Here is a 26,903-nt window from a genome sequence, read left to right as displayed (position 1 = left end):
GCGCCTGGGAGCGGCACAATGCTCCAGGCAGCCACGGGCAGCACTAGGGGGCTAAATAACGCGCACACAGGAAAGTCTCAGGGAAATACTATCAAAAAGAGGTTTCAAGTATTATGCGACCTTGGCCTTCAACCAGGGGTAGCATTTGAAGGCACTGAGAAATAACTCTTCAGGCAAGGAGAAGGGCGAAGGCGGGCTTTGGGCAAGGAGCCGGGAGGAGCCAACCTGAAGCTCAGGCTGGGGTGGGATGGGGCAGCGCAGGGCACAGTCTGGGCAGGCCCTGGGACCTAGGTCACCCCCAGCTTCAGGGGTGGCTGCTGCTGCTGAGGTGAGAGCCCCAGGGAACCTGCAGGGCCCAGCTGCGGAGGAGTTTATACTCCTGCCTCGCTCCACGGAGCTGAGCCGCGCTGCCTCTAAGCAGTTGTCTCCTGCAAAGGGTTGGCGGCCAACACAAGTCCCTGCCTCAGGGGGTGACACTGAAGGAAAAGCGAGCGCATGTCTGTGAGGTGCTTAGCACAGGGCCAGGCACACAGTAGGACGTGCACGTGCCAAATACTATCAAACCTTGGCTTGAGGATGTGGCTGGCCGGCTGGATTGGAGCCGAGGAACGCTGAGGAGGGGACAGGTGAAGGGGCCGCCACAGAGCGTTCCAAGGAGGCGACACATGAGTTACAGTGGCTGGCAGAGCTGGGAGGAGGGCGGGGCTTGGGAGGCTCAGTCCTGAGCGACTTCCAGCTGGGCGTGCCCTCCATCAGTTCATCCGCAGGGCACAGCCATTGAGCACCTACTGCGTGCAAGAGCCGAGTGATGTGGGAGGAGATGTGGGAATACTGCAGGCAGCAGTTGGATTTCAAAGCTATTTTCCTCTTTCTTACTTCTGATGGACTTCCCTCTGTCCCTCTATGTTACTTAATGCTCAAAGGCCAGGATTTTAGTACATTTGAGGGGTCAGTGGGGCATTAGGTGGAGGGAGCAGTAAAAAGCGTTAGACTGCATTTTGGAAGTGAAATGGGGTAGAGTGGAGATTTGGGAGTGATTTTCATGGATCGATGTGAACAGATGAGCTCTGCAAGGGCGAGAACTCAGTGAGCAGGAAGAAGAGGGCGGGAGAGACCCTCCAAGGGTGGGGCCAAACCTCTGTTCTCTCCCGCAGCCTTACTGACAGTCCCTGAGGGGCCGGCCTACTGCCGTGTGACCCTCGCAGCCTGTGGCTCAGCTGCCCCAGGGGACTGCGCAGGCCCTCCTGGGAGGGTCTCCTTTGCAGGCACCCTCGGTCTCAGGAGCTCTAAACTCCTCTTCCCACCGTGGCCCACACACATTTCCCTGCTTGGCAGACACCAAAGTAATTTTCTTAATTATTTTAATTAAATACTTGTTTACATTTTTTAAGCAAAACACACCTGTATGTTTAAGTGGATGTATTCCCTGGCCCACATATCGGTTGACTTACATGTTTCTGTTAGCATGCATGTTTAAAGTACCCAGGTCTCAGATACCGGCTAGAAATGTGTGACCCCCATTCCCACCACCTCCCCACCCCACTCAGGCTATAGGGACATTTACTGAGGGGTGAATGGAAAGAACAATGGATCACTGACTCAGAACAAGTGAAGAGGCAGAACAAGGACCAGGGTGGCCTTGGGGGTTCAGCAGCCCCCCAGCTTTCTCCTTCAGACACCAGCACCTGAGGAAGCACCCTCTGCTACGTTTCTGTCCTTGGCTCTCTGCTCTTGTGGTTACATCTGCCCCAGGGAAGCCCTCAGCCCAGCTTGGGAGGCAGGCCCTCAATTCCTAGCCCCCAACCCTGCCCCAGCAAAGGGGAAGTGAGGGAATCAGGGAAGGGGGGAAGAGATTCTGCAGAATGGAGTCTCTGCTGTTAGGAAGCTGAACGAATGTCTGGAGATCCGAAAACAGAAATATTTGCTGCAGAGATTCAGGGGACTCTTCTGCCCCAAGGACCTTGGGCAGAGCCAAGGAGCACAGGCATCCCCTGGCCCAGGTGCAGGGGCCACCAGGGAAGACAGAAGGAAGTGGCGAGAGCCTTGGGAACACAGCACCAGGGCGTCACAGTAGGGAGCCTGTGAGAAACTCCTGCTCCTGGGAGACAGTCACTTTAAAGCAGATCTAAATTCATGGCCCCGTGTTAGGAAGAGTTGGCAAACGTAGTGGCTTATTCACTGGACTTCTCTCTAATCCCCTCCTCCTAGAGCCTTCTGTCCATAGAGCTCTCCATCTCTGTGCACCCCAGAGCTCCTCTGCCCAACTGAGTGGCCATGGAAATGCAGCTGAGAGGTCACATTGCCCTGGCCTGGGAATGGTGGCCTCAGTTGTGCTGCCAGGACCTGGGACCTCACCTGGGCACGCTGGAAGTGCCATGTCCCGAGGAGGGGGCTCTGCTGGAGGAAAACAGGTGCAGGCCCTAGGCCCTGAGCCCAAGGGAAGGGGCTCTCTGGGCTCCCTGGCGTTCCTGGTCAGGCAGATGGTACTCCAGCACCTGGACACCTCCCCTGAGGGGTGCTGCTTCACTGAAGAGTGGGTACCAGCCCTCAGCTCACCCAAGGAAGAAGCTTCTGGGCCATTTGCCTGAGCTACATCGGGTGAGCAGCTTTCCTCATGAGGCCTGTGGAGAGGAAAGGTTTGGTCTGGCAACACTCATTCCTTTTAGCTAGAAGCATGTATAAATGCCAGGTATGAATCTGCTGGTCAGGTTGGGTGGAGAGCACCCTTTCCTTTACTTACTTTAAATAAATTTAATTCTGGTCCTACACCCCCCGACCCCTTAGGGAGGACAAGACACCCAAAATGGATTGGCCTCAGGGCTCAACCCACAGAGGTTGCAGCCCTGACCTTGGCCCTTTTCCTGCATGTCCACTAGGAAGGGTGGGCAGGGTGGGCCCAGGGCCTGGGTGGCGGCCCTCCCCTTGGCACACTCAGCCCCAGTGCAGACCCCTCTGCACCTCTCAGGCCAGTTCAGCAAGTCTGGTCTGCACCCTCTTCTGATCATGAGGATCGTGGCTGAGGGCACAAAGGGCTCTGTTGGCCTCAGAGACCCAGGAGCACCTCTGGGGTGACTTGGAGGACTGAGGGAATGCTCATGGTCTGGCCTCTGTCTACTCCTTGTAGCACTTCTCCTTGTCTGGCACCTGCTGTGCATTTGTTTCCGCTCTGCCCTCTCTACTTGAATGCAGACTTTGCAATGGCTGCCTGGCCTCTTCCTGCTCTGGCCACTGCTGTGTCCTAGTGCCTACAACAGGCCTCAGGCACCATTCATGGAATAAATGGAGGGCATCTTCATCTGCCAGGGCTTCTATGACAATACACACAGGCTGGGCAGCTTAAGCGACAGAAGCATATTTTCTCATAATTCTGGAGCCTAGAAAATCCAAGACCAGCAGGGTCTGTATCTGATGAGGGTCTCCCTCTTGAGCTGCAGAACGCTGCCTTCTTGCTATGTCCTCACATGGCCTTTCTGAGATATGTGCATGTGGGAAAGGCAAGGAGTTCTCAGGTCATTCTTCTTATAAGGACACTAATCCTATTGGGTCAGGACCCAGCCCTTATAGCCTCATTTAATCTTAAGTACGTCCTTATAGGCCCTCTCTCCAAATACAGTCACCCTGGGAGTTAAGATTTCAACATATGAATCTGGGAGGACACAAACATCGGTCCATGACAAATGGGTATGGATCCTGTGGCCAGGGAACTCAGCACAGAAAGGAGAAAGGACCACATGGCGGAGGAGGCTCAGAGCATAAAGACGAAAAATCAACCAACAGACAGAAACAAAAAGACAAAAGGTAAAATTGAACCCTGAATGAAACAGAATATTCTGGAGAAAGAACTTTAAAAAGAGTAAAAATGTTCTTAAGGTTAGTAGAGTCAAAGAGATTTGAGAACATTTTGCATTCATACACAAAGAAGTACAAGTAATGTGAAAAAGACACATTCAGATAATAAGAAATAGCTTTTAAACATTAAAAATATAATCATTAAAATAGGGTGGGAGCAAGATGATGGCCTGGAAAATGGAGTCAAGAAGATCTCTCAGGATATAGACTCTTATGGCAAAGAAAGTAAAATAACCTGAGAGGACATGCAAAGAATACTCAGCATAAAGCTAGAAGTTTCAATATGAAGTTCTTGGAAAGAGAGAAAAATCTGAAACAGAGAGGATCAAGTTCTTAAAAAGAAGAAATCTCCCCAAAGCTGAAAGCAATCCTGAGTCTTGATACTTCAGGGATACAGCAGGAGCCCTGCCTCATGAATGAAAAAATGGCCAGGCCCAGACACACCCTGGTCGCATGTCAGAATTATGAGGATCCAAAAATGAACTGCAGATATTTCAGAGACAAACAAACAAAGAAAACCAACTTACAGGAGAAGGGTTTATCAGACTGGCAGCAGACCTAGTCAAAGTATCTATCTGATATGTGGGTAAAGATGTTTCTGACATCACAACTCAAAAAGTTTATTTTTCCATGCATTCCTTTTATAGGTAGGTGCTCCAGTGAAAAAGAAGAGACTCAAGAATAAAGAAACGAGATTTGAAAGCAATAGATTCAGTGCAGAAGGATGTTCTAATATGAAAACTATCATAAGTCCTGAAGCTCAGCCATCCTAAATTGAAGCAGGAATGCCAAGGACTTTAGAAAGACATCAGAGGAAATACATATTTTCAAGCCATAGATAGTGCTAAAAGAGGACAGGAAAATGTGATGCCTGATAGAGACACATGAATCTGTCTTCAGCAGCAATTCCAAAAAATTAAAATAAAAAAAAAAACTAAATAAAAATGAAAAAAAGAGTTAGCAACTCCAAAGGAAAGCAAATGCTGCACTAAAAAAAAACAGCAGTCCAAATTAAATTAAAACAAAGCAAAACGTGTTCATGAAGTAAGAAATATTGTTTAAAAACAGAAAGGATGTGCAAACACACTCCTAGCCCCCACTCCAAGGGGGTGACTCCTGAGTTAGCCAGCTGGGAAGGGAGATGCTTGCTGGCTCACCTGAGAGCATTCACTCTCTTCTGCTGTCAGAACCTCCACCTTTCACCTGGGCAGCACCTCCTCCCTGTTCAGGTGGTCATCAGGTGCCATGCCATCTCTCCAGGCACTGAGCACATTATCCTGGTGTGACAGGTCATACTGTCCCTGTCACCTGGCACAGAGCCTGTCCAGGGATGGGCAAGAGACCCAAGCAAGGCCCAGGAGACCCTTTCCTGGAATTACCCTGCACTTGGGTGTCTAAGCTGCAACCCTGGGATGTTGATGCTGATGGCAGTCACAGTCCACCCTGTGAGGAGAAGTCCTTGCTGTGGTGGCAGAGAAGAGAGATGGAGGGAGAGAGCACTGGGCCCAGGTGCTCTGAGGCTCTGCCCAACCATGTGAGGCCAGTCTGCATGGCCAGCACATTCTCTAGAGTAAGCTAGGATGGGTAATTTATTTCTTCCAATTGCACATCAACCAGGAGGTGTTGAGGGCCTGAGCAGCCACATGGGAGCCACACGGACTAAACAGGAAGATTGGGTGATGCAGTTCTGGACTGAGACTGGCCACTGGTGGGCCTCCACTGCATCGGGAGCAGAAGAAGACCAGGCCTAGGGAGAGGGGTTACAATCTGGACTCAGTGCTTGGGTGACCAGCTTGTGGGATATCAGGGCATGAGGGGAAGGAGAGCAATGAAGCCAAACTGCCTGGATTCAAATCTCAGCTCCTCAACCCTTCAGCTGAGTGACAGTTTCATTAACCTCTTCTCTGTGCTTCTGGTTTGGGTTCTTCAGAGAAACAGAACCGATAGGATGTGTATATATATGTACACACACATACATGGAGAGAGATCCAGAGACAGGCAGAGATTTTATTTAAGGAACTGGCTCACATGATTGTGGACTGACAAGTCCAGACCTGTGGTAGCCTGGCAATTCCCATAGGGGTTGATGTTACGGTCCTGAGTCCAAAGAGCCTGGGAGCAGAATGCTTTCCTCTTCAGGGGCCTCAACTTTTCTTAAGTCCTTCAAATGATTAGATGAGGTCTACCCACATAATGGAGGATGACTTGCTCTACTTGGTCTACTGATTTAGATGTGAATTACATCCAAAAAATACCTTCCAAGCCACATCTACATTAGTGTTTGACCAAACATCTGGAGACCATGGTCCAGCCAAGTGAACACTAGGCAGCTCCCATTTCCTTATCTGCCAAAGAGATAATAATAGTACTCCTTCCAATGGCTGTTGGGGAACTAGAGGGGCTGCTCTCCGCACAGTGCTGAGATAGGTGCTGGCTTACACTGTCTGTACTGGGGGAGCCTTAGCTGGCTTAGCCTGTCACCATTGTCCAAGCGGAGATGCCCAGGGAGTCTTGAATCTACTGGCTTAAAGCTGTGCAGACCCTGCTGTGGGTCACCAAGTGGAGCCTCAGGCCAGGTGGAGGGAGATCCTTCAGTGTGCAGGTTGGGCCTCTTTCCCCAGCACCGCCTTTTATGAACCCTACATCTGCCACTTCAAATTCCCTGTCTTTTCCTAGAGGTGCCAGGTTTTTCCTCCCTTGCTCCTTGCACCTCCCTCCCTCAAGGAGCAGATGTCCCCCCACCTTGTGGGGCTGCCCCAGTTCATGCGTGGTTGTGCAGGTCGGGCACTGCCCTCCTGTCCCACCCCTACAGCTCTCATTGTACAACTTCTTGGTCATCTTCATGTCTGTTTCCTTCCCATTCCCCAAGGTCAAGGATGTGTCCCATTCTTATTCTGAGGCAGCTTGGCATGGTGGTTATGAGCAAAGGCTGGGGATTCAGCTGATGCTGGTGGGCTCTGCCTCCTAATGACCTAACGGCTTTTGGATGCGACTCAGCCTCACTGGGCCTCGGGTTCTCCACTTGTAAAATGGGAATACGTACCATGTGGACTGTAGGATAAGTGAAGGAGATAGATGTATAAAGCAAGTGGTTAAGAATCAGCGGCTTTATGCATCTTGGCAGCCCTTGCACACAGGGTGGGCTCTGTCTGGCATGTAGGAAGAGCCCACAGTGCCTCATTTATGAAGTTCAACAAACTGGGCTTGAAAACCTGGGGGATATGCCTTTGCTCTGTGCTGGGTGCATGGAGCAGGTGGAGAATCTGTCATATCTCCTATCTGCTCAGGGGCCACAAAGGTTCTCTTGGGTCTGCAGGGCTCCTGCCCACCTCCCTGTTCAGATGCGCCACACGATGCGGACATGTGCTGCTGCCAGGCCACTTGGCTGTCCGATTCCCCTGTGGGCACAGTGGGTCCTGTTTGTAGATAACCGGCCCTTGCCTTGTTCCTTCTGAGCGTCGTCAGTCACCCTGAGAGATCAGCACTCTCATTCTCCCCATTTTACAGGTGAAGGAACTGTTCAAATGCTGCAGGAGCCCCAGAAGGCCACGCCCCACTAGCTGCTCTTGGGTGGTGGGCTTTGCCTCCAGCAAGTGCTTCTTTCTACTTCCCACTCTGCCTTCTTCACTCGGAGAACAGGGTGACGAGGGCCCACATAAACCCCAGTGTGACGAGCCCGGCACCACTCCTACCTGCCCTCTGAGTCCCAAGGACTCAGGGCGCTGGGCAGCAAAGGGGAGGCTTCTGTGGGTGTCAGGAGGACTGTGCGCTGGTCCCCAGGGGACGAATGACCAGGGGCCCCACAAGTCTCTGCTGCCTTCCTGGAGAGGAGAGCACCTGCTAGAAAACGGAATGTCTGAAGAGACCCATTTTTTGGAGAGTGCTTCTGACTTGGGTGTTTTGCAAGCAGGTTGTGTACAGAAATTCCAACCTATGAAACTTCATACTTGGACCTTCCAAAATACCTCTAGCTTCCCCAAGGGCATTTTGTTCCATTGCTTTGCTTCAGAGATGCCATGCCATCACTCAGTTCTTTCTCTGCTTCTGAGTCTGTGTCTCGCCCTCTCCCTCCATTTCCTCTCCTTATTCTTCCATCTCGCCCCCTTTCTCTCTCTCTGACCCCTACTCTCTCTCCCTCACCTCTCCTCTCCCCCCTCCTACGCTCCCGTTGTCTCTGTCCCTCTCTGGCACTATGATTGAGTTAGGGAGGAAAGTACAATTCGTTTTCCTACACCAGAGCTATGGCTTCAAGCCAATAGAGAGACTGTTTGGGAGAAAAAGACCTACGAGGACTCAGCACTTACCAGAGGCACATCAGCGCCTGGGCAGTGAGCTTCCTGTTTACGCAGCTCTCTCTCGGGGAGGCCGATGAGCCCAGCCAGCTGGGCCTGGGCAGGCCGCCTGGCTCCATGCCCAGGTCCCTCCAGCTGATGTCAAGCTCATCTCAGGCTTCTCACCCTCAGTCCAGGGCCGGCGGGGAGCCCCTGAGCCCTGCCTCCCCACTGCCGAGGTGGGCTCCAGCCTCAGGCTGCTGTATACCCTGTGTCCCTTGCCAGGAGTATCATGGGCTTGACTCCTCGGGAGGGTCTGCTGCTCGGGCATTTGCAGCCTCCAGACTCCCTGCTATGCCCAGGTTCCCAGATGAGCTCAGCTGCCAGGCGGCTCCTCATGGCCCCTCTGTGCTGGACCTGGGACCCCGTGTCTCTGCACTGGGAAGAGGCCTCGGGAACCATCTATCCATCCATCCAATCCTCACGTAGTTATTAAATACCTGCTGTGTTCTCTGCTCTATTCTAGGACCCTGGTGACACAGAGGAGCAAGACACTCTTTCTGCTCTTACACCAGTGTTCACAGACAGACAACGAACAGGAAAACAAGCTACCAAGTCAAATAATGATAAGCGCTGTGGGCCAGTTAGGGTGCAGAGGCAGGGGCTGATGTGGAGAGGGTGGTCTGCCTGGTGGGGCCAGGGAAGGTCTCTCTGAGGGGGTCTCTTTAAGTTGAGGGTGAAGGGGGTCAGCCATGGGAAGATGTAAGGATGGTGCTGCAGGCAAAGGGAACAATCGGTCTGCAAGTCCTGAAGAGGGAGTACGCTGGGCTTGGTCAAGAGACACAGAAGCAGCCAGGGAGGTTGGATCGCCTGAGGCCAGGGGTGGGCAGTTTTTAGGGAGCCCGGGAAGGTAACCAGAGGTAGAGCTCTTTGGGCCTGTAGGCTCCAGAGAGGAGTTGGATTTTATTTTAAAGGCACAGAAAACCATCAAGGAATGCAAATCAAAACCACAGTGAGCCATCGAGTGACACCACTTCAAACGGCTAGCATCAAGAAGATAAGAAATACTCAGTGTTGGCGAGGATGTGGAGAAAAGGGAACCCTCCTGCACTGCTGGTGGGATTGTAAATTGCTGCAGCCACAATGGAAAGCAGTATGGAGTTTTCTCAAAATACTTAAAGTAGAAATTCTGTACGACCCAGTAATTCCACTTCTGGAAATTTACCTGGAGGGAACAAGATCCCTGATTTGAAAAGATATATGCACCCCTATGTTTATTGACACATTATTTACAATAATCAAAATATGGAAACAACATAAATGCCCATTGATAAATGACTGGATAAAGAAGATGTGGTATATACATACAATGGAATATTACTCAACTACTAAAATAAAAACTGAAATCCTGCCATTTGGGACAACGTGGGTGGACCTGGAGGGTATTACGCTAAGGTAAGGAAGCCAGGGAAAAACAATGCCATATGATTTCACTTACATGTAGAATTTACAAAACAAAACAAATGAACAAAAACAAAGACTTATAAACACAGAGATTGCCATGTGGGGGAAAATGGGTGAAATAGGTGAAGGGGAAGAATTAGTGAGAATGTTTGGTGTCTTGATTGGGTGACAGTTACCTGACTGTATACACATGTCAAAATGCATCAAGGTGTATGTTAAGATTTGTGCATTTTATTGTATGCATCTCAATATAAAAAGTACTTTAAAAAAACATTGGGGAACTGCAGTTGGGGAGAGGGGTGTGAACTAACTTATGTTTTAATTATCAAACCAGTTGGTAGGGCTCTTGGATGCCCTGGTAGAGTCTCTGGTGCTGCAGAGAATGCTGTTGTTTAATGTTCATTGTGCAGCTGGGGCTGAGGGCTGTACAGTGGAAACCTCAGACTGTGCCCCGTTTATATGGATGTTGCAAACATAATCTCCCTCCTGCAGACCTGGGCTGCAATGAGCAGAAGGATGAGGGACTAGGGATGACAGACAGAGAGCATGGCACAGTCTGGGAGCCCCAGCTGTCCGTCATGCCACTCTGAAAACCTCCCGCACAGGCACCTGCCCACATGCCTGAGCTGGATGAGGAAGGTGGCCTTGGTCTTTCAATTTGGGCACATGTAGCCTCAGACTAGCTATTCCCACTGTCACACTGGATGATTATGATGGGCATCAAACACGTGCTGACTCACAAAGGTGTTGGTGGGGCCCTCTAATGGTAGGCAGGGTGATTGGAGGAACAGCAAAGATGGGGTGCCCTTATGGGGGAACCATCCTTGTATCCATGGAGGGGCCCAATGGGAACACTCTTTAACCTCATTCAGGAAAAGACTCTTCTTGAATAGCAAATGCGAAAAGCTCCTTAACCAAGAGAACCAGTTACAGAGCCTTCAGGTGACCTACAGCAACATGCTTGTCCTAAACCAACCACCAGGAGTGGCAGCTCGTGGTCTGGGGACCTGAGGCTGTTTTTCTCCCTCAGACATCAGGTGGCACCTCCGTGCCTGGTGTGAACTTTGGATGATTGCAGATGCCACTCCAACACAGAGAAGGCGGGCCTCAGGCATTGGGACCACATAGCAGAGGAGGGGCAGGACGGGGGCTGGAGACCATGAGAGGAACCCAGGCTGCACCAGGACAAAACACACCCCTTGCCACGCTTGCCCCATGAACAGGGAACTGGAAGCCACTATATCACAACCGCTGAAGTTGTTAATTGCTCTGTATGTGGAATCGCATTTTTAATTATGAAGAGAATTGTCTCTGTGTGTTTTGAGCACGACTGGGTGCTTGTTATGCCCAAACGTTTAAAGTACATTATGTCACTCAGTTCTTCCCGCAGGTAATATCCTGCCAAGACAAGATTGGGGCTCAAAGAGGTGAGCTGACTTGTCTGAGGTCACACAGACCTCTGCCCAACTCCACAGCCTGGGCTTGTAGTGTCCAAGCTCTGTGTAGACTCTGCAGTTAACACCAACTGAAGTTATAATGTCCTCACTCCAGAGTGGAGGCTGGGTTGCTCTCAGCAAATCCTCTTGGAATCATCATAACTCACTGAGTTTAAAAAATCTGCCTGGGTATTTTTATGCACAAATGTGGGGAACAGGGCAGCTCTGTAACCCCGCTGGGGTTGAAACTTGGGCCCAGAGTGAGCCAGGTCGGGGAGTAGCTCCTGACCGTGAAGTATGCTGAATGCAGCCTTCCCTTGTCCTTTATCTTTATGGCTTCCTTTTACTACAGGAACATAGGCTTGTTATGAGAAATGCAGTCATCATAGGAGTCCATTAGGGCTCTAGCACAGGTCCCCACATGCAGCCTGTGAGACCCACTCACCCCTCTACTTGCTGATTCTTCTGCCTGGCTTTCTCTCCACGGGCCTGAAAGCTCTCTGTGCAGCCAGGTAGGGCAGCGGGCAAGTGCAGGCATGATCAGGTGCAGCCTGAGAGCTATGGGAAGCTAGCAGAGAGTCTAGGTCTCATTTGGTTTTTAAACAATTCCTGTGGCTTTGCTGATGGGTTGGATTGGGGTGGTGGCATGTACAGCTAAGTAAGCCACGTGACTCTGGGTTTGGGGCTAACACCATGTGGTTTACTGAGACAGGCTATTGGGGTGGGGAATGATCTGGGCATGGGGGATGCAAAATCAAGATTTCCGTTTTTTCCATACAACTTTTGAGATGCCTTTGATATCTAAGCAAGTAATAGAATAAATGAGTCTAAAGTGCAGTTGAGAAGTTAGGATGGAAGATACACATGTGAGATTCTCAGCACTTGGACCTCAGACGTGCCCAGCCTGGGGGGTTTCAGGGGCTGGAGTTTGGGTAGTTTCACCTCCTCCCTCCTCAGGCAGAATCATCTCTCACTCTCTTTGTCTGCCTCTCTCGCTCTCTGTTCCCAAGATCTCAGGACAGGTGGAACAGGAAGCCTGGGAGGCAGAGCAAAGGCAGTGAGAAGAATTCAGAGAGAAAGGAGATTGGGAGCAGCTTCAGAGCTGGCGCCCCGAGTCAGTGCCCAGCCCCAGGGGGGCAGTCTGGGCCCAGGCCCTCAGCAGGGCCTCTCAGGGCCAGCCCCACTCAGCCCCACAAAGTTTTGCATCCCCGTGAGGGAGAAGATGCTTCAAGGAGCCAGTGTGTCTGAGATCGGGGTGGTTTCCTTTGATGGTGGAGTCACTACCCTGGATTCTGGCCACCAGGACACTGGAGGTCACTGGGGCTCAGAAAAAAGAAGGGGCTATTTAAGGGTGTCACAGCTAGTGACAGAAGAGGGACAAATTTTACCTGCCTCTGGTGCCCAGGTTCACATGACCCTCCGCCACTCCAGCCCCACCCTGTTTGCTTTTATGAAGGGCTGGTTGGAAATAGAAAGTTGTCACAGGGACGTCCCTCCTGGAGGACAAAACAGTTCAAAGAGAACTACGGAAGAGCCCAGGTACCCCACCCAAAGAGCTATTGGGGAGGCACTTGACTAAGGTACCAAGGTATTCACTGCCCTGGTCTTCATGTCACCTTACTCTCAGGGGAGCTGAGACAAAAGAGGCGATACAGTAGAGAAAACTTAGCTCCGTTTAAGGGAGGATTTTACATAATCAAATCTGGAAGAAATGTGCTGGGCTCCCAGGGAGAAAGGGAGCTCCCCCCACCGGATGGGAGGGTGTGTGTGGAAGAGGGGACCCAGAGGACAGGCCCGCACTCCAGGGATGGGTATGCCTTTCCACCCTGGAGTCTGCGGCTCTCTTGCCTTACAGCCCCAGGACAGCATAAGGTCACTGCCTGCACCTCATGCCGAGGTCGGCCACTCTGTAGTCCTGTCACCCCATCACCAGGGGCCTGTTAAAGACACGCCTGCTCAGGTCCTGCTGCACCTGCTAAGCCAGGAGCTCTGGGGGCACAGCCAGAAATCTGTGTCCTAAGAAGTTCTTGGGTAGTTCTGATAATCTCTTAAATTTGAGAACCACTGGTCCAGAGCAACAATTTCTCACTGAGATAACCTACGGAGTAAAAAGTACTGCCACCAGTGTCCCACCCCAAGGACTGATTTCCCTGGTCACAGCCTGGGAGTCAGCATCCCAACGAGCAGCTCTGGCTGAGGCCCCTGCCCTGAGCTTCCCCAGGGGCTCTGCTGAGTCTAAACTCACTTTTCAAATGTCTTTGCTGCTCTGCATTTCTTTTACTAAATCCTCTTCTTGGATTCGCTTCTTTTTTTTATTTTTCCATCTACTCCTTTCCAACGATAATCTCCTTTCCAAACACTGATGGGAAAAAATGCTAAACAAGATAGATACTTGTGAGCATGTCTTTTGTCTGGGGGTTTGCACAAGTATGCTAAAAATAGTACATTCCATTTTCAGTCTATAGTCCTGGGGAGTTACAACATTCTATATTGAACTTGAGAAACTAAGTTTTTTTTAAATAAAATGAATAGTATAGTTTCTGGTCATATAACATATTAACATATATTGCAAATGTAACCACATGTAAGTGCTCAGAGAAATATCAGCTTGTTGCATTATTCAAATGATGATCACCTGACCAAGGCAAAATCCTCAGGGAATGTGGGCGTCAGTGACAAAACCAGGCCACGCTTTGCAGAGACTTGACTTATGGCAGTTCTGTGGCCTTCCTTCTTGGGATAGAAAGTCAGGCTTTGACCAAAGAGAAGGTAAGCGAACTTGGACTTGGCTGGGTGACGGGAAGAAACTTCCAGAGAGGTGAGCCTGTAGGACGGCCTGCTGCCCTCTGAGGAGCCCTAGCAGGGGTGGCCGTATGTGATGGGGAGCAAGGTGTCTGCCTGGTGGAGCTGGCAGCCAGGGTGGAGGGCAGACCACAGACTTGTGAATGAAGCAATGGAGAGTCTGTGGGTTGTGAAGGAAACTGGGCAGGGCAGAAATGGTCATCAGGGAGGCATCTTGGTGGAGGGCAGGAGCTGAAGGATAAGTGGAGCCACGTGGTGGAACATGGTATGAACATGTGAACAAAAACCATGGGGTGGAACATGGTATGAACATGTGAACAAAAACCATGGGGTGGAACATGGTATGAACATGTGAACAAAAACCATGGGGAAGGAGCATTTCAGCATTGAGAACCTCACAGATTTGTTCCTCCTTGATCTGATTCCTGTGAAACAGCTCGTGCATGTGTTGGGAGGAGAAAGAAGTCATTCCTAAACTGCTCTGGACATTTCTGCATATTCTAAACAATCTGAGGGTGGTAACCAGGGCTGGAATGGGCCCTGAGGAAAGTGAAGGCACACCAGAGGACCTTGGAGGAGGCAGGAGCGAGGTGGTGTGACTGAGGCTGTGGAGGGAGAGAAGGGCAGGAGAGGGCTCGCCCGGGAAGATCTTGGAGGCTTTCACATATGGAGTGATGAGATTCACGCAGAACATATTTATTTAGTGCTCGCAATGAGTTTGCACTTTACTGGGCACAACAGGGGAAACTAAAAGCAAGGTGAGGCTTATCTTTCTGCTCCAGAATCTAACACAGTGTTATCTGTGAGATACTTCTCAAGTTTCTGTGAAGAACAAAATTGATTGAATCCCAAATCCTAAATAGTTCAAGACCATTATAAAGGCCCTCCTCACATTGTTTAAAGTTATATGTGTAATATTATTTTATAAATTCTGCTTTCCATCCATTTTGATTTCTGTTTATATTTTACTTTCACATCCTCCTCTAATCCTTGCATGTCTTTTCTCACATGGATGACCTCCACTGGCCATGTACGTTCTGGGAGTCAGTTCTCCTTTGTGCTTCTGATTCTGTATGCTAGGAAGTGAAAAGGTGCAGGAACCTACATTTCATCACACCGAGACTGGGGGACATGCCTAAAGGGCCACACATCAAGGCCAGAGCTGCTCCCAAGGGCTGATAGCAGCTCCCTGGCTCATAAGTGTTTGGTTCTGCCTAGGTCTCTGAGATGGGATATCTCATGAGTATCTTTAGTTCTGCCACAATTCTGAGACCAAACCTGCCAAAGATGCCTTTTTGTGTCTTGTTTTGTTTCACTCTGAGGCTAAATGGTATGAACATGTGAACAAAAACCATGGGAAAGAGCATTTCAGTGTTGGGAACCTCACAGGTTTGTTCCTCCTTGATCTGAATCCTGTGAAACAGCTCGTGCATGTGTTGGGAGGAGATAGAAGTCATTCCTAAGCTGCACTGGACATTTCTGCACATCCTAAGCAATCTCAGGGTGGGAACCGGGTTGAGGGGTGGGTGTGGGGGGGATACTGGTGGAGGGCCTGTCTTATTTTACTTGGAAACCTTTTCTTTTTTTGATGGGAGACCATCTGGCTGCTCTGAGAAGGGCTCCGTCTTTGTTACACTGGTACTGGTGGTGCCGGGCCCCCTGGCAGGACAGATGGTGGGATGAATTTGCTGAAGCTGGAATAATTGGGAGTAAAGATGAAAGTTGAGAATCTGAACTCCCAAGAACACATATGTTCAAAACGGTGGAGACCTGTGCTTTGTGAACCGTCAGCAAAGTTCAGAAATGGTGAAATCCAGATGGAAGTTTTTCAGTTCACAGGTGAAGTAGCAAAAATGGTTTGCAAACCATGTCCTTGCCAGCAGACTTATAATCATATGCGCCCCATGTGCCAAAACCTCACAGGAATGGGTGGTTCTAAGGAGCCCTAGGGTCTGGTCCAGAGACACGACTGTCTCAACCCTTCCAAAGCTGCAGGTCAGGGAGCGACAGCTAGTGCTGTGATGTAACCTCATATGCTTGTGTAAATATGATGTTAACAAGTAATTGACATTTCTTGCAGTGATTTAGTGGTGGCCTGAGGATGGACACTTAGGAGTTGGAAACTTCCATGGAGTTGGGCAGAGCTGGGGACTCTTACCGATGGAACCAGGGCCCAGGGGACAGGGCCCAAAGCCCCAGACGAGTGGAGCATCTTGCGGAAGGCTGAGCCAGGGTCTAGGGGGACCCAGAGGATGGGTGTGAGGTTGCAAGAAGAGAGCAGCACGGGGATGGGGAATGGAAGGGTAGCAGCGAGCTGAGCCCAGGGTGGGTGGACTGCGGGCCTGTGTATCCTAAGGCCAAAGCCAGGGCACTAAGCATGTGAATTTGGGACAATTCCTGACCCTTGGCTTTGTGACAGTGTGTGCCTTCGTGCACCTCGAACAGCTCAGGCCAACCCAGCAGGACCACACCGGGGGCTGGGATCCTGTATACCCACTGTCCTGAGCCCATGGTTGCTCAAACTTGAGGCCTGTCAGCCAGCACTGGGATACCCAGCAGGGACTTCTGGGCACCTCGTGCGCACCAGACTCCCTTAGAGGCAGGGTCGCCCTGAAGCCAGGGCAGCCCCCAGCCCAGCAGAGGGTGAAGGGTGCCAAGGCTATCTGGGCTCGAAGTGACTCCCTCTGGTGACCATAGCCCCCAGCACACCTTCCTTTTATCTTTCAATAGTTAGTCTGAAACACACAGGAAGGAGTGACAGGTGAGACGGAGCCTCGATAAAGAATGCAAAGACTCAAGGTTCTGCTACTTTCACATACATGGCTTAGGGAAAGAGCTCAACTAGACTGTTTGCTCATCTGCAAAATGGGGATAGCATTTCCTTGGCAGGGAGCATGGAGCATCAGGAAGTGTGTCCCATGCCCAGCTCATGGGAGGATGTAGTGAAGGCTAGGCTGGTACCCTGCCCTGAACTTGGGCACCAGCTCTGCTTCACCTCTGGGCCAGTCCAGGGTGGTCCCTTTTCCCTGCTCAGTGAGCTATAGACAAGGAACCCCAGACAAGGAACTTGAGACTCAGAGAGGCTTGGAGATTGGTCAGGGTCTCAGGTGGTCTGTGGTGGGCTGGGCCCTGACCTTAGGCCCAGTGATGCCCCTCTTCCCATGCTGGCCTTCCTGTGTTGTCCTGGCCTCTAGGGACTGTGAGGGTCCCGAGGCCTGGCCAGGAACACGGGGGCCCCAGAAGGCAGCCCCAGGCTCTAGTGGCGAGAGGAAGGCCAGCGGGAGTGAGACCTGTGCCTGAGAACTTCCCAGACTTTCCTGGAGGGAGAAGAGGGGCAGAGAACTAGGAGAGGGACTTCTGCCATTCTAGGAGGAACTTAGCACACCCCACAAACTCATTGGTCATTTGATAAGGTGGCCATAGAGTTTGCCATTCAATTAGGATGTTCTGGGAGAGCACGGGTCATGTAGGCCACAGGCAGACTGGGGCTCTCTGCACACACTGGGGAGCAGGGCCACTGTATTCCCTGATGACTCTGAAACGGCATCTGAGCAACATCACTGACATCCTTGATCACCCAGGAGATGAGCCCTCATTCTCTCTCTTCAGGAATTTTGGGATTCACATCCACCCTTTCTGGGACCCCAGGCTCCAGGCCCTGGCTCCTTACACAGACCCAGCACACAGGGCCACATGACCAGGCCTGGGGAGGACAGTGGGGGCTCCATGAGCCCTGCCCAGGGGCACTGGGCTCCCTGAAAGGCCCCATGGTAGTGTGGGGCCCTGCCCTGCCACCCCCTGAGAACACAGGCCTCATGCTGAGATCTGGTTTCATTACTCTAGGGAAGCTCAGAGGGAGGGCTGTGCCTCTCCTGGGATGGCTCAAACCCAGCCTTTTCCAGAGAGCGTGCAGAATGCACTTGGATTCCAGAGCTGCAGCTCAGCGTGCGGCGTCAGACCTGCTGAGCCTCCCTGTCCTGTATGCCTGGGGTCAGCGGCATCTTCACAGCCAGACTAGGCAGCTGCCTCACTCTGGGAGGGCTGCGCTCGCTGCAGGTGGGGAAGCTCGACATCGGCAGCTGGTCATGACTGCCGTCTTTGGGCCTGAGACATCACCACCTTGTTGTAAAGTCTACAGCTCTTTACGAGAGGAGAAAAAAAGCCATTAGATGTGTACTGAGATTGTACAATGTCTCCTGACTTTTGAAACAGAATTTTTTTAAAAACTTATTAAATCAAGGAAATCTAATGTTATCTGACTTCTTTCCTTCTCCTCAGGGAGGGTGAGCAAAATTCAGATTTTATGTGCACGGGAGTAGTACACACACATTTTATACCATAATCTACAGTAAAAATTACATTTGACATTATAAAACATATGCATACACACACGCACGCATGTGTGCAAATTGTTCTTCCTCTTAGATGTGACATAGGCCAATGTTTAAGCATATTACTCTTATTTCTTCTCTGTTTGATACTATTTTGATTTCACAGCCTGGTGCCATCCAGCATTTCCTCTAGACGGACTCTCATTTAAATGTGGAAATATCCTTGGGCCGTCCAGGACAGACCCAGACTATCCAGCCCACAGCCCCTGGACATACACACCCTCTGCCTGGGGTGCTTTACAAACTGCAAGGTCGGGTTGCCCAGGATCGGGTCTGGCTTCCCCATGTCCCAGCTCTGAGAAGGAGGCCCCACAGCTGCTTTGGGCTTCTGTCTCTGAGTCCATCACATGGGAGAGGGCTGTACCTTGCAGGATTGTAGGGGGACTGAAGAGGACAGTACCTCCATGGTCCTGGTGGGCACAGGCTGCCTCAGGAATGCCACCTGGATGGAGCATGCCTGACCAAGCATTTGCTGTCCCCACCAGGAACTCTGTCCTGCCCACTTAAGGAAACATGCAGTGAATGCATTATCCTCCAGTTCCCCTTGGCCACTGGGAAGGGCAGACCCACACAGCCAGCTGGACAGGTGCTTTCACAGAGAAAGAACTGGAAAGAGCTGGTCCCTGGCATCAAGGCTCCAATGTGGCGCTGGAGAGTCCCCAGAGTGGCCGGAAGGAGAGCCACCTCCCCCAAACTCAGGAATGCTCAGGACTGCTTCCTCACAGCCCAGGAGCACATGTGACTGGGGCCAATGTTCAGGGAAATGCCCAGGAAGAGGTTGGGACAAGATGAGCCTGAAGCTGCATCTGGGGCCTTCCAGACTAACCAAGACTGGGGACTAGGCTCTGCCCCTGAGCAGCTCCCCCAACTGCACTGCACGGCTTGGCTGCTGTGAAGAGCTGAGCTCAGCAACTGCCACCACCAGCCCTTCCGAGTTCTTGGCTCTTTCCGTGGCCTCCTCCTAGAGGGCTGGCCATCCTTCCGAGGTGTGGCTGTGGGCATCTGCCTCTATGCCAAGCCAGCAGCATCTGGGGTGGACTGAGGCCTCCCCCTGGGTAAGGCAGTGGAGAAGGCATCAAGAGCTCAGGAAGTGAGGTGAGGATCCTGCAGGTTAAGAGCTCGTGTCTGGAGCAAGCAGACCCAGGTGGGAATCCCCACTAGCCACTCCCTAGCTCTGTCCACCAGGCAGACACAGCCTTGGCTTCCAGTGGCTGACCTGCAGACCCTTCTTTTCCATTTGGCAGTGTCTCTGGGGTCATGCTCCTCTCGGCTCTGGGTCCTGAGGTCTGGCCAGTCATCCACGGCCCCATCTTAGTCAGGCCTGAGATGAAGCTCCAGTAAAAGAGATCCCATCCTGGGACCCACACCAGCTGTGCTGTCCTCCCAGGGCCCTGCTGCAAAGCCAGGCCTACTGGGCACAGCCCAGCCCGGACCACGCACATGGTCTGCACAAGGGACCTGAGGAGGTCCCTGAAGGAGGGAGTGCTCAGAAGAGGCCACCTCTGGGGAAAGGGTGATTCTTTAATCTGGACTCACAGGAAAAGAACCACTATAGTCTTTCATGTGCTGGGACTTTAGTGGGGAGGGCCAGGCACAGGGGATTCTGAAGATGAGCAGCGTGTGACCACTGGCACACAAACATGGGCATGAGCTGAATTTGGGTCCAAATTGTGACTTCCCAGTGTGGCCTTGAGCGTGCAAAGACACAGCCTCACAGCCAGTACTGCTGTCTCCTCTTTAGATGTGAGCAGGGAGGCTGCAGCTCATTAACATCCCCTCTAGCTGTCAGGCCATCATTCAAGAAATCTCTCTAACACCTTCTCTGTGCCAGCCGCAGAGCAAAGAGTGAGCAAAACACACCAAGCCCGTCTCTTTCCAGTTCTATGGACCTTCTCGAGTGGGGAAGCAGGCAGTGAACAGTGCCCCAGGCACCAGGGAGGGGTTACAGGGCTGTGGAGGAGCGCAGGCAGGATGAGGAGGGCAGGGCCTACTGCAGAGGCTTCTCTAACACAGGGATGTTGAGCAGAGACTGAGGAAGGTGGAGGGCCAACCCTGCCATCTCTGGGCAAAGGCCACATGGAGCAAAAGTCCTCTGCCAGGGCCAGGCCTGGCCTGTTCAAGGGAGAGGAGGTCAGCGTGGCTGGAGCAGAGAGGCGTGAGGTCAGAGGTGACGGGGCCAGCAGGGTAAGCCGCTGTTGGCCTCTGGAGGGTCTGAGTAGGGTTGATATGGCAGGGCAGCCTGAGAGGACACTGCAGGGCCTTGGGGTGGGCCAGCTGGGGTGAGCACAGTGCCATCTCAGGTAGGAGATGGCAGTGCTGTGTCCAGGATGGCAGCAGCAGGAAGTGATGGATTCTGGATATATTTTGAAGGCAACTAATAGGGTTTTTTAATGGTTTAGTTTGGGGTATGACAGAATAAAATACATCCGAGATGACTGTAGAGCTCTGGCCTGGGCAACCAGAAGGAATGGAGTTGTCATTTTCAGAAGCAGAAATGAGCAGATTGGGGTACCAGTAGGAACTAGGAGTTTCTTTCTGCATATGATGCATTTCAGAGGAGGACCTGGGCGTGCCAGCCTGGAGTCCAAGAGGGACATTGCTCTGGGCTCCTAGCCTTTCCTTGGTGCTTAAGGCTGAGAGAGTGAACGAGCCCACCTGGAGCAACAGAAAAGGATGGAGCAGTGGGAGCGCCTACTATGTGTACATGTCCTAAGGATGAGGAGAGAGGAGAAATGAGGGGCTGAAGTTGAGGAAGAAACAGCCGTGGTCCTGAGAGTCAACCAGAAACTATTTCAAGGAGGCAAGTTGATGAGGTCAAAAGGTGGCGAGGACCTGAGTTCCCTGGACTGAGAGCTGAGCCCTGGATTCCCAACACGGCAGTGACCTTGACAAAGAGCTCTTCTAGTGGACCAAGTGGTAGAGTCAGAATGCTCCTTGGAGCAGGTTCAAGGACATTAAGAGAGACAGGAGAGAGATTGGACCTGGAAAATACAGACAACGCTCCTGAGGACCATGTGAGGAGGAGGAGAGGAAGCTGCAGACACTGGGGCCAAGGATATAGCACCGGGTTGTCTTCGTTTTCTATGGGAGGTACTATAGTATGGTGGACAGTGAAAGATTTTTGGTGCAGGGGAGAGGGGGTGTCAGGAGAGACATCCTTGGGCAGGTGAGGAACACCGGGCTCCATTCAGGGGCAGGAGACCTGGGAGCAGGCATTCCCGGTGAGGTGTTAGCAGACACTGTGAGAGGGGGGACAGGCAGTGGGGGAGAGGTGAAGCTTTTGGAAATCCCTTTCCTGTTTTTCCCTTTTATTCTGACATAGAAGCCAGACCATCAGCCCCTCATGCAGAGGGAAGGAGGGAAAAGTGTGGAGCAAACACAGCAAAAGGAGGAGCAGATGGTTCAGGAAGGGAGGTAGGGTCCTGGCAGCAATGAGGACCTGCTTCTGGTTAGGTCATGAGTTTGAAGGGACCAGACGTGGATGTACACTGTTTTTCAGAGCTCCAATCCCCTGCAGAGGTGCAGGGCAGCATGGACTGAGTTAGATTGAACTGGGGGTGGGGCATACAGCAAGGACCAGCTGGCCTTCCTCCAATCAGGGACCCTCCCCCTCCATTCCCAGGAATATCAGAGAATCCAGGCTTCATCTTGGGCTCCACAATAGCTTGGCTTCTGTTTGGTTACATGGGCCAAGGGGTAGCTGCCACTCAGTTGCCCCAAAATGAGTGTTAACTCCTGCAAACTTGACAACACCACCATGGTATTTGAGAGTAGCTCTAGTTCCAGGTAGGGACAGCTGGGCTAGGTTGTGGCTTGCCTGGAGGCTGCTGTCCTGGGGCTTGGTGATGCTTGGCAGCACCCACCAAATGTGTGTTCAACACCTACTATGATGAGCAGTGTTTAGGGCACTGGGACAAAGCTCCCCCAACCCCTCACAAGACTTCATGAAGCCTACAGGGCAGGAGGCCCCAGGGACGGGGTCGCCTGAGAACTCCAGTGCCCCAGTATGTTCTCTCTAGATTCACAGGCTGTGGGATAAATTGCAAACTGCGCCCACGCACCCACTACTTGGGCTGGGCTGCAGGTCACCACAACTGGGTTGCAGGCTCTGCCAGCTCACTGGGGAGATGCTGGGCAAGCTGGGTTGGTGCTTCTGGATGCCTTCAGGGAAGGAAGAGGGCCTATGCCCCAAACAGCATTTCTGCACCTTTTACAGGTGGGTGGGGCTCTGGACTGTTTGTCAGTCGCAGCAGGGCAGCTGGCTTGAATGGTCTTTCTTTGGGGTTCAAGCTGAAGCCAGGGAGAGGGCTCAGAGAAGATCCCTAGGGAGGCCATGGAGGCATAGGGAGGTCTCCCACGTGACATGTGCAAGCACCAGCCCACGGCCCCAACCTCCTCCCTCCTTTGCCTGACCAATTGCCCCTAGTGATGGTTAGTTGGGTGTAAGTAACAGAAATCCTAATTCTGGAATTCATGGGCAGGGAGTGTGGCTGTACTCACAAGGGACCTTCCCTGACTCTCTGGGCCCTATATGGGTGGCCCCATTTTACCCCTGGCTCGGGCTTCCTGGCCCCTCAGCTTCACCTCTCTGAATCCATTTCCTCCAGTTGTAAGCCTGTCTCCTAGGACCCACACTCTGAGTGCACAGTTCTCAGTTGCAGTCACAGAGGACCCAGGAATCCATTGAGCTCTGAGTCTCAACTCTGAGTTCCTGGGACAGAGTAGATGGGCTGGCCTGGGCCAGGGGTCTATACCATCCAGTTGGCTGTGGCATGGGGTGGAGGGATGGGACCCCTCATGATGCTTTGCTCTCACACTGGGCTCCCCACATGAGTTACACCCCTGGCAGAACTAGCTCCCAGCAGGACACCACCTGGGCTCTCAATAGCTGTCATCCTGGACCAGTAAATCACCCACAAAGGAATCTATTTCTCTTAGGTCTCAGCTTCACCAGCACTTTTAGAGAGCCCTTAATGCTCCATGCTCCCCTGACACCTGGTTGCACCCTGTTTCCCTCTTACTTTGCTGTATGAAAATACTTACTTAACTACAAGTCAGTCCCTCAGGCTGCAGGCTCCATGAACCCAGGAAGCAGCCAGCTTGCTCACAATATCCATACCACCTAGTACAGGGCCAGCATAGCAGCTGTTATAAGCCAATTCATGAGGGCCATCAGCCATGTAACGCATGATGGGCCATGGACTACTTTTGTTTTTTCAATGCCGCATCATTCTGAAGAGACAACATTATTATGAAGAACTAATGTGGAGGTGGTTGAGTTCTGGTGCTAGCACAGTGGTGAAAGGTGCTGGAACCAGCACAGCACAGGTGCCCAGGGATTCTACAAGACCCCCACCGAAAGGATTGTATAGTTCCCCTGTGTTGGGTTTGAGGAAGAAAAACCAAGTCTGGAAAATTCCAAATGGTAACACTAATTTCAAACCAATGGCTGCTACATTTGAATACATGACTTTATTAGGAAAATTATAAGTGCATATACATCTTTCATTAATATGACTTCAATGTAGGAATTGTTGTTTCTCAAAAGGAGTTGTTACTTGTTAAAAAAAAAAGCACACTGCATACAGGAAGCTGCCTTCTCCTGGACCATTTTCACATTATGTGGGAGATGCAAATTAAACAATACAAAATACAGTATTTATCACATTTAACACGGAACCCCTCACTGCTCAGAGACTGAGAGTCCAGCGAGGTTGCAGAATAACAAGTTTCCTGTGGGGCTTTTCAACTTGGCATGTGAGTGGTCTGCTTAGGGCACTTGAAGAATTTCTCTAGGGAGTGTCATGGGGGTCCCCCTGGCACAGCTGAACGATTGCATGGAATATGGGGCTCCCTTGGAATGGGGCAAGGGAGATGTATAGGGGGATCAGGACCTCACAATTTCCAGCCAGCTGCAAAAGGGGGTGCCACCTGGGAAAGATGATGAATGCCCAGGGTGGGAGCCCATGGTGACAGCACCAGGCAGTGGTCAAAGAAGGTCAAGTTGGATCCAAGGAAAAGTGCAGAAGTTCTCTGGACTTCCCGTACCGGGATTGCAACCTTTTACTATTTGGCCCTCAGCCAAAAGTTAAACCTCTTTTCTCTAGAGGTCAGGCAGCCAAGCAGAGGGCACTCCTGAGTCTCCTCGCTGGGGTCTCGGCACCTGGCGGGAATGGGACAAAGAACAGCACAGACAACACATGGCACAGATTCAGGTTCTAATACTTAGAACATCTGTAAGCCTGGCAGGGTCCTGGTGCCAAGGCTGGCAGTGAGTGGAGTACCTCCCTGGAGGTCACAGGAGCCCAAGGGAGAGTCAGGTCGGTGCAGCGCTGGGCTTGGAGGGACAGCTGGGCTGGCGATCCCGAACCAACTGATGCACTTGATTGGTATTTTGAAAGCAAGAGGGGGCCAAGAGAGTCTTTCTCTTTGCAAATAGACTATTTAAATGCATATTTGCTGTGGCTCCATAGTCTTCACTTAGGAGCAGATTACAAGCAGAGGAATTGTTACACAAATAATTTTCCCTGGTAGCTTCTACTCTTATGTGTTTTCCCTCAACAAAGAAAAATGGAAATGATTCCTCACTTAACCACATAGTCAAGACTTAGGGCCACGTTTACATTCTTGAAGCAAGAGACTTAATGGTTCTGGTCCACAGATTCCAGAGGAAGCTGCCTCCAAATCATCCACGAGATTTTTAAATATCTTGGATTACTTGAAAAATGACCAGACCTCTGAAAATTCAATCATTTCACATATAATTCAGGAGCCCTGTAGAGACAGGTTAATTTCAAAACAGGGTTCTAAAACCAGTTCTGTATCCTTTATAGCAAATAAAGATCCCCATACTCTGTTTTTTCAATAGAACATCGCTGGTTTGAGGATGTGAATTTTTGTTTGATTGATGGGCTGGCCTTCTACCTACCATGTAGATCCTGTTTAAAGGAATATTTATGGAAATGCCTAACACATGTTACTGATACTCCAAAGATTATTAAACCTAAAAGCATCTACAATGCAAGATTATTTGACTCTAATATACTTCCTGCATGTTATTTATAGTGTCCTGTCAATTAATAATTTCCTTGTTTTACCCTTCCTTTTCCCTCCCTTCTTAATTTAAAAAATTTTACTGGGGTATTTAACCAAAGGGTTTAAGTATTAGTGAGGCCAAATGAAAAGCAACAAAACAAGTAAAAAACCCTCAGTGCCTTCCTACCTTTTCAAAAAGTGAAAATTTTAAACTGCTCTCAGGAAAGGGAAACAACCTAAATATCAGGCTTTTTAACTTACTTTCCCAGGTATCCCAGCATTTGCTAAGAGGAAGGAATGCTCTGCTGGCTGTCCTGGGAGCACAGAAAGAGCAGCAGCCACGAAGGCCCAGGGCCAGTTGCAAGGTAAGGTGATGGGATTGCCAAATGCTGGAAAAGATGAGGGTGGATTTGAATGGTGAAGACATCTTCGGGTCTAGGATTATTTTATGGATTGGGTTTTCAAAACCAAAGAAAAAGCTGAGAATTCTTTTCATCACGTTATTCCACAAAGAATGCTGGGCTTGGCACAATGAAGAACAGCTCTCTATAGTTCTGATATATTAACCACTATGGAAGCGCTAAGGGTTGGCACCCTCAGAGGTCAGGGCTGCAGCTAACCCAATTCCCTTGGGCTCTGTTGATCCACCATGGGTTTGTGATCAGTAGGGAAACCAGCCATCCACCCCAAAGGTAACCGCCATCATCGGAAATCTGGTCACAGGCCCTGCGGGCATCTCCTCACTCTCAGCCTTTGCACACGAGGAACTGACAGTGCACACCAGAGACACTGGCTTTGAACAGAAACACAGGATCGGACAATAGACAATATTCCAAACAAGACACAACGTGCACAGTGTTTTCAGGACTGGGTAACACGAGACATTTTGATCTGCTCCTTGGTGCCCAGTTTAAATGAAAGCTTTGGTCTTGAGAGAGTCTGTTTCCAGGGTCATGGAGACAATCTTGGAGACAATGATGATGGATGAGAGAGAGAATGATGAGAAGAACATGATGGGATGTAGAGAGCTCGGGATGGGGGGGCACATCTCACCCTACCCTGGCCTCACACTCTGCCTGCCTCTGCTCAGGGATGTCCTGTGATCCTCACCAAAGAGGCAGCCGGGCTCCACTGAGGAAAGGGCGGCTCCTGCCTGGCCCTCTAGAACCTAACCCCCTCCAACCCTCACACAGGGCAGCCTTTGCTAGCGCCTACCCATGCTGCTTGGTCCTGACACCTCCTGGATGGTCCCAGGATATGATGATGTGGCTGAGGTCCCTCCATCTAGGGTCCAGCCTCCGCAGCTCAGAGATGCAAAACTCAGGAACCTCTGGTGTGACCAGGGGCTCCATGGAAAGATATTGAAGTAAAGCTAGTAAAATAATGGCTTTAGACTACGTTCCTATCTGTCACCAGTGACATTGGATAATCAAACTAAATGAAAAATTAACACCATATATTTTGCTACATAATCAAATGGTGAACGTAAGGCAAATTGTGCAAAACAAAGCCCTTGGGAATGCGTTCAGCCCTGCCTGGGCTCAGGCGAGTGGCTGCAGGCCCTTCCTAACACTGGTTTCAGACCTGGGTTCCTATTGAAAGGGTTCCTCAGGCGTCTGACCCAACCTGCGCTTCTCACATCTTGAACCTCCTGT

At 51.0% G+C, this 26,903-nt stretch overlaps 1 protein-coding gene across 2 annotated transcripts in view; it reads right to left on the bottom strand.

Moving 5' to 3' along the window:
- Nucleotides 1-26,903, bottom strand: part of LOC108404560 (stromal cell-derived factor 1) — a 50,953-nt gene that overhangs the window by 13,169 nt on the left and 10,881 nt on the right. Inside the window, exon 4 of one of the 2 annotated variants that reach the window (XM_073241188.1) lies at nucleotides 23,667-26,899. The exons of the other annotated variant lie outside the window; for it this stretch is intronic. Coding sequence (XP_073097289.1) covers nucleotides 26,884-26,899 — 16 coding nt within the window. The 3' untranslated portion in view covers nucleotides 23,667-26,883. Of the gene's footprint in view, nucleotides 1-23,666; nucleotides 26,900-26,903 lie in introns of those variants that run through there. 2 annotated transcript variants of the gene reach the window in all.

This window comes from Manis javanica, chromosome 7 (assembly GCF_040802235.1).
Source record: "Manis javanica isolate MJ-LG chromosome 7, MJ_LKY, whole genome shotgun sequence".
Classification (NCBI taxonomy): Eukaryota; Metazoa; Chordata; class Mammalia; order Pholidota; family Manidae; genus Manis; species Manis javanica.
Note: the sequence above shows the minus strand (reverse complement) of the source record. Positions and strands in the feature narration are given on the sequence as shown.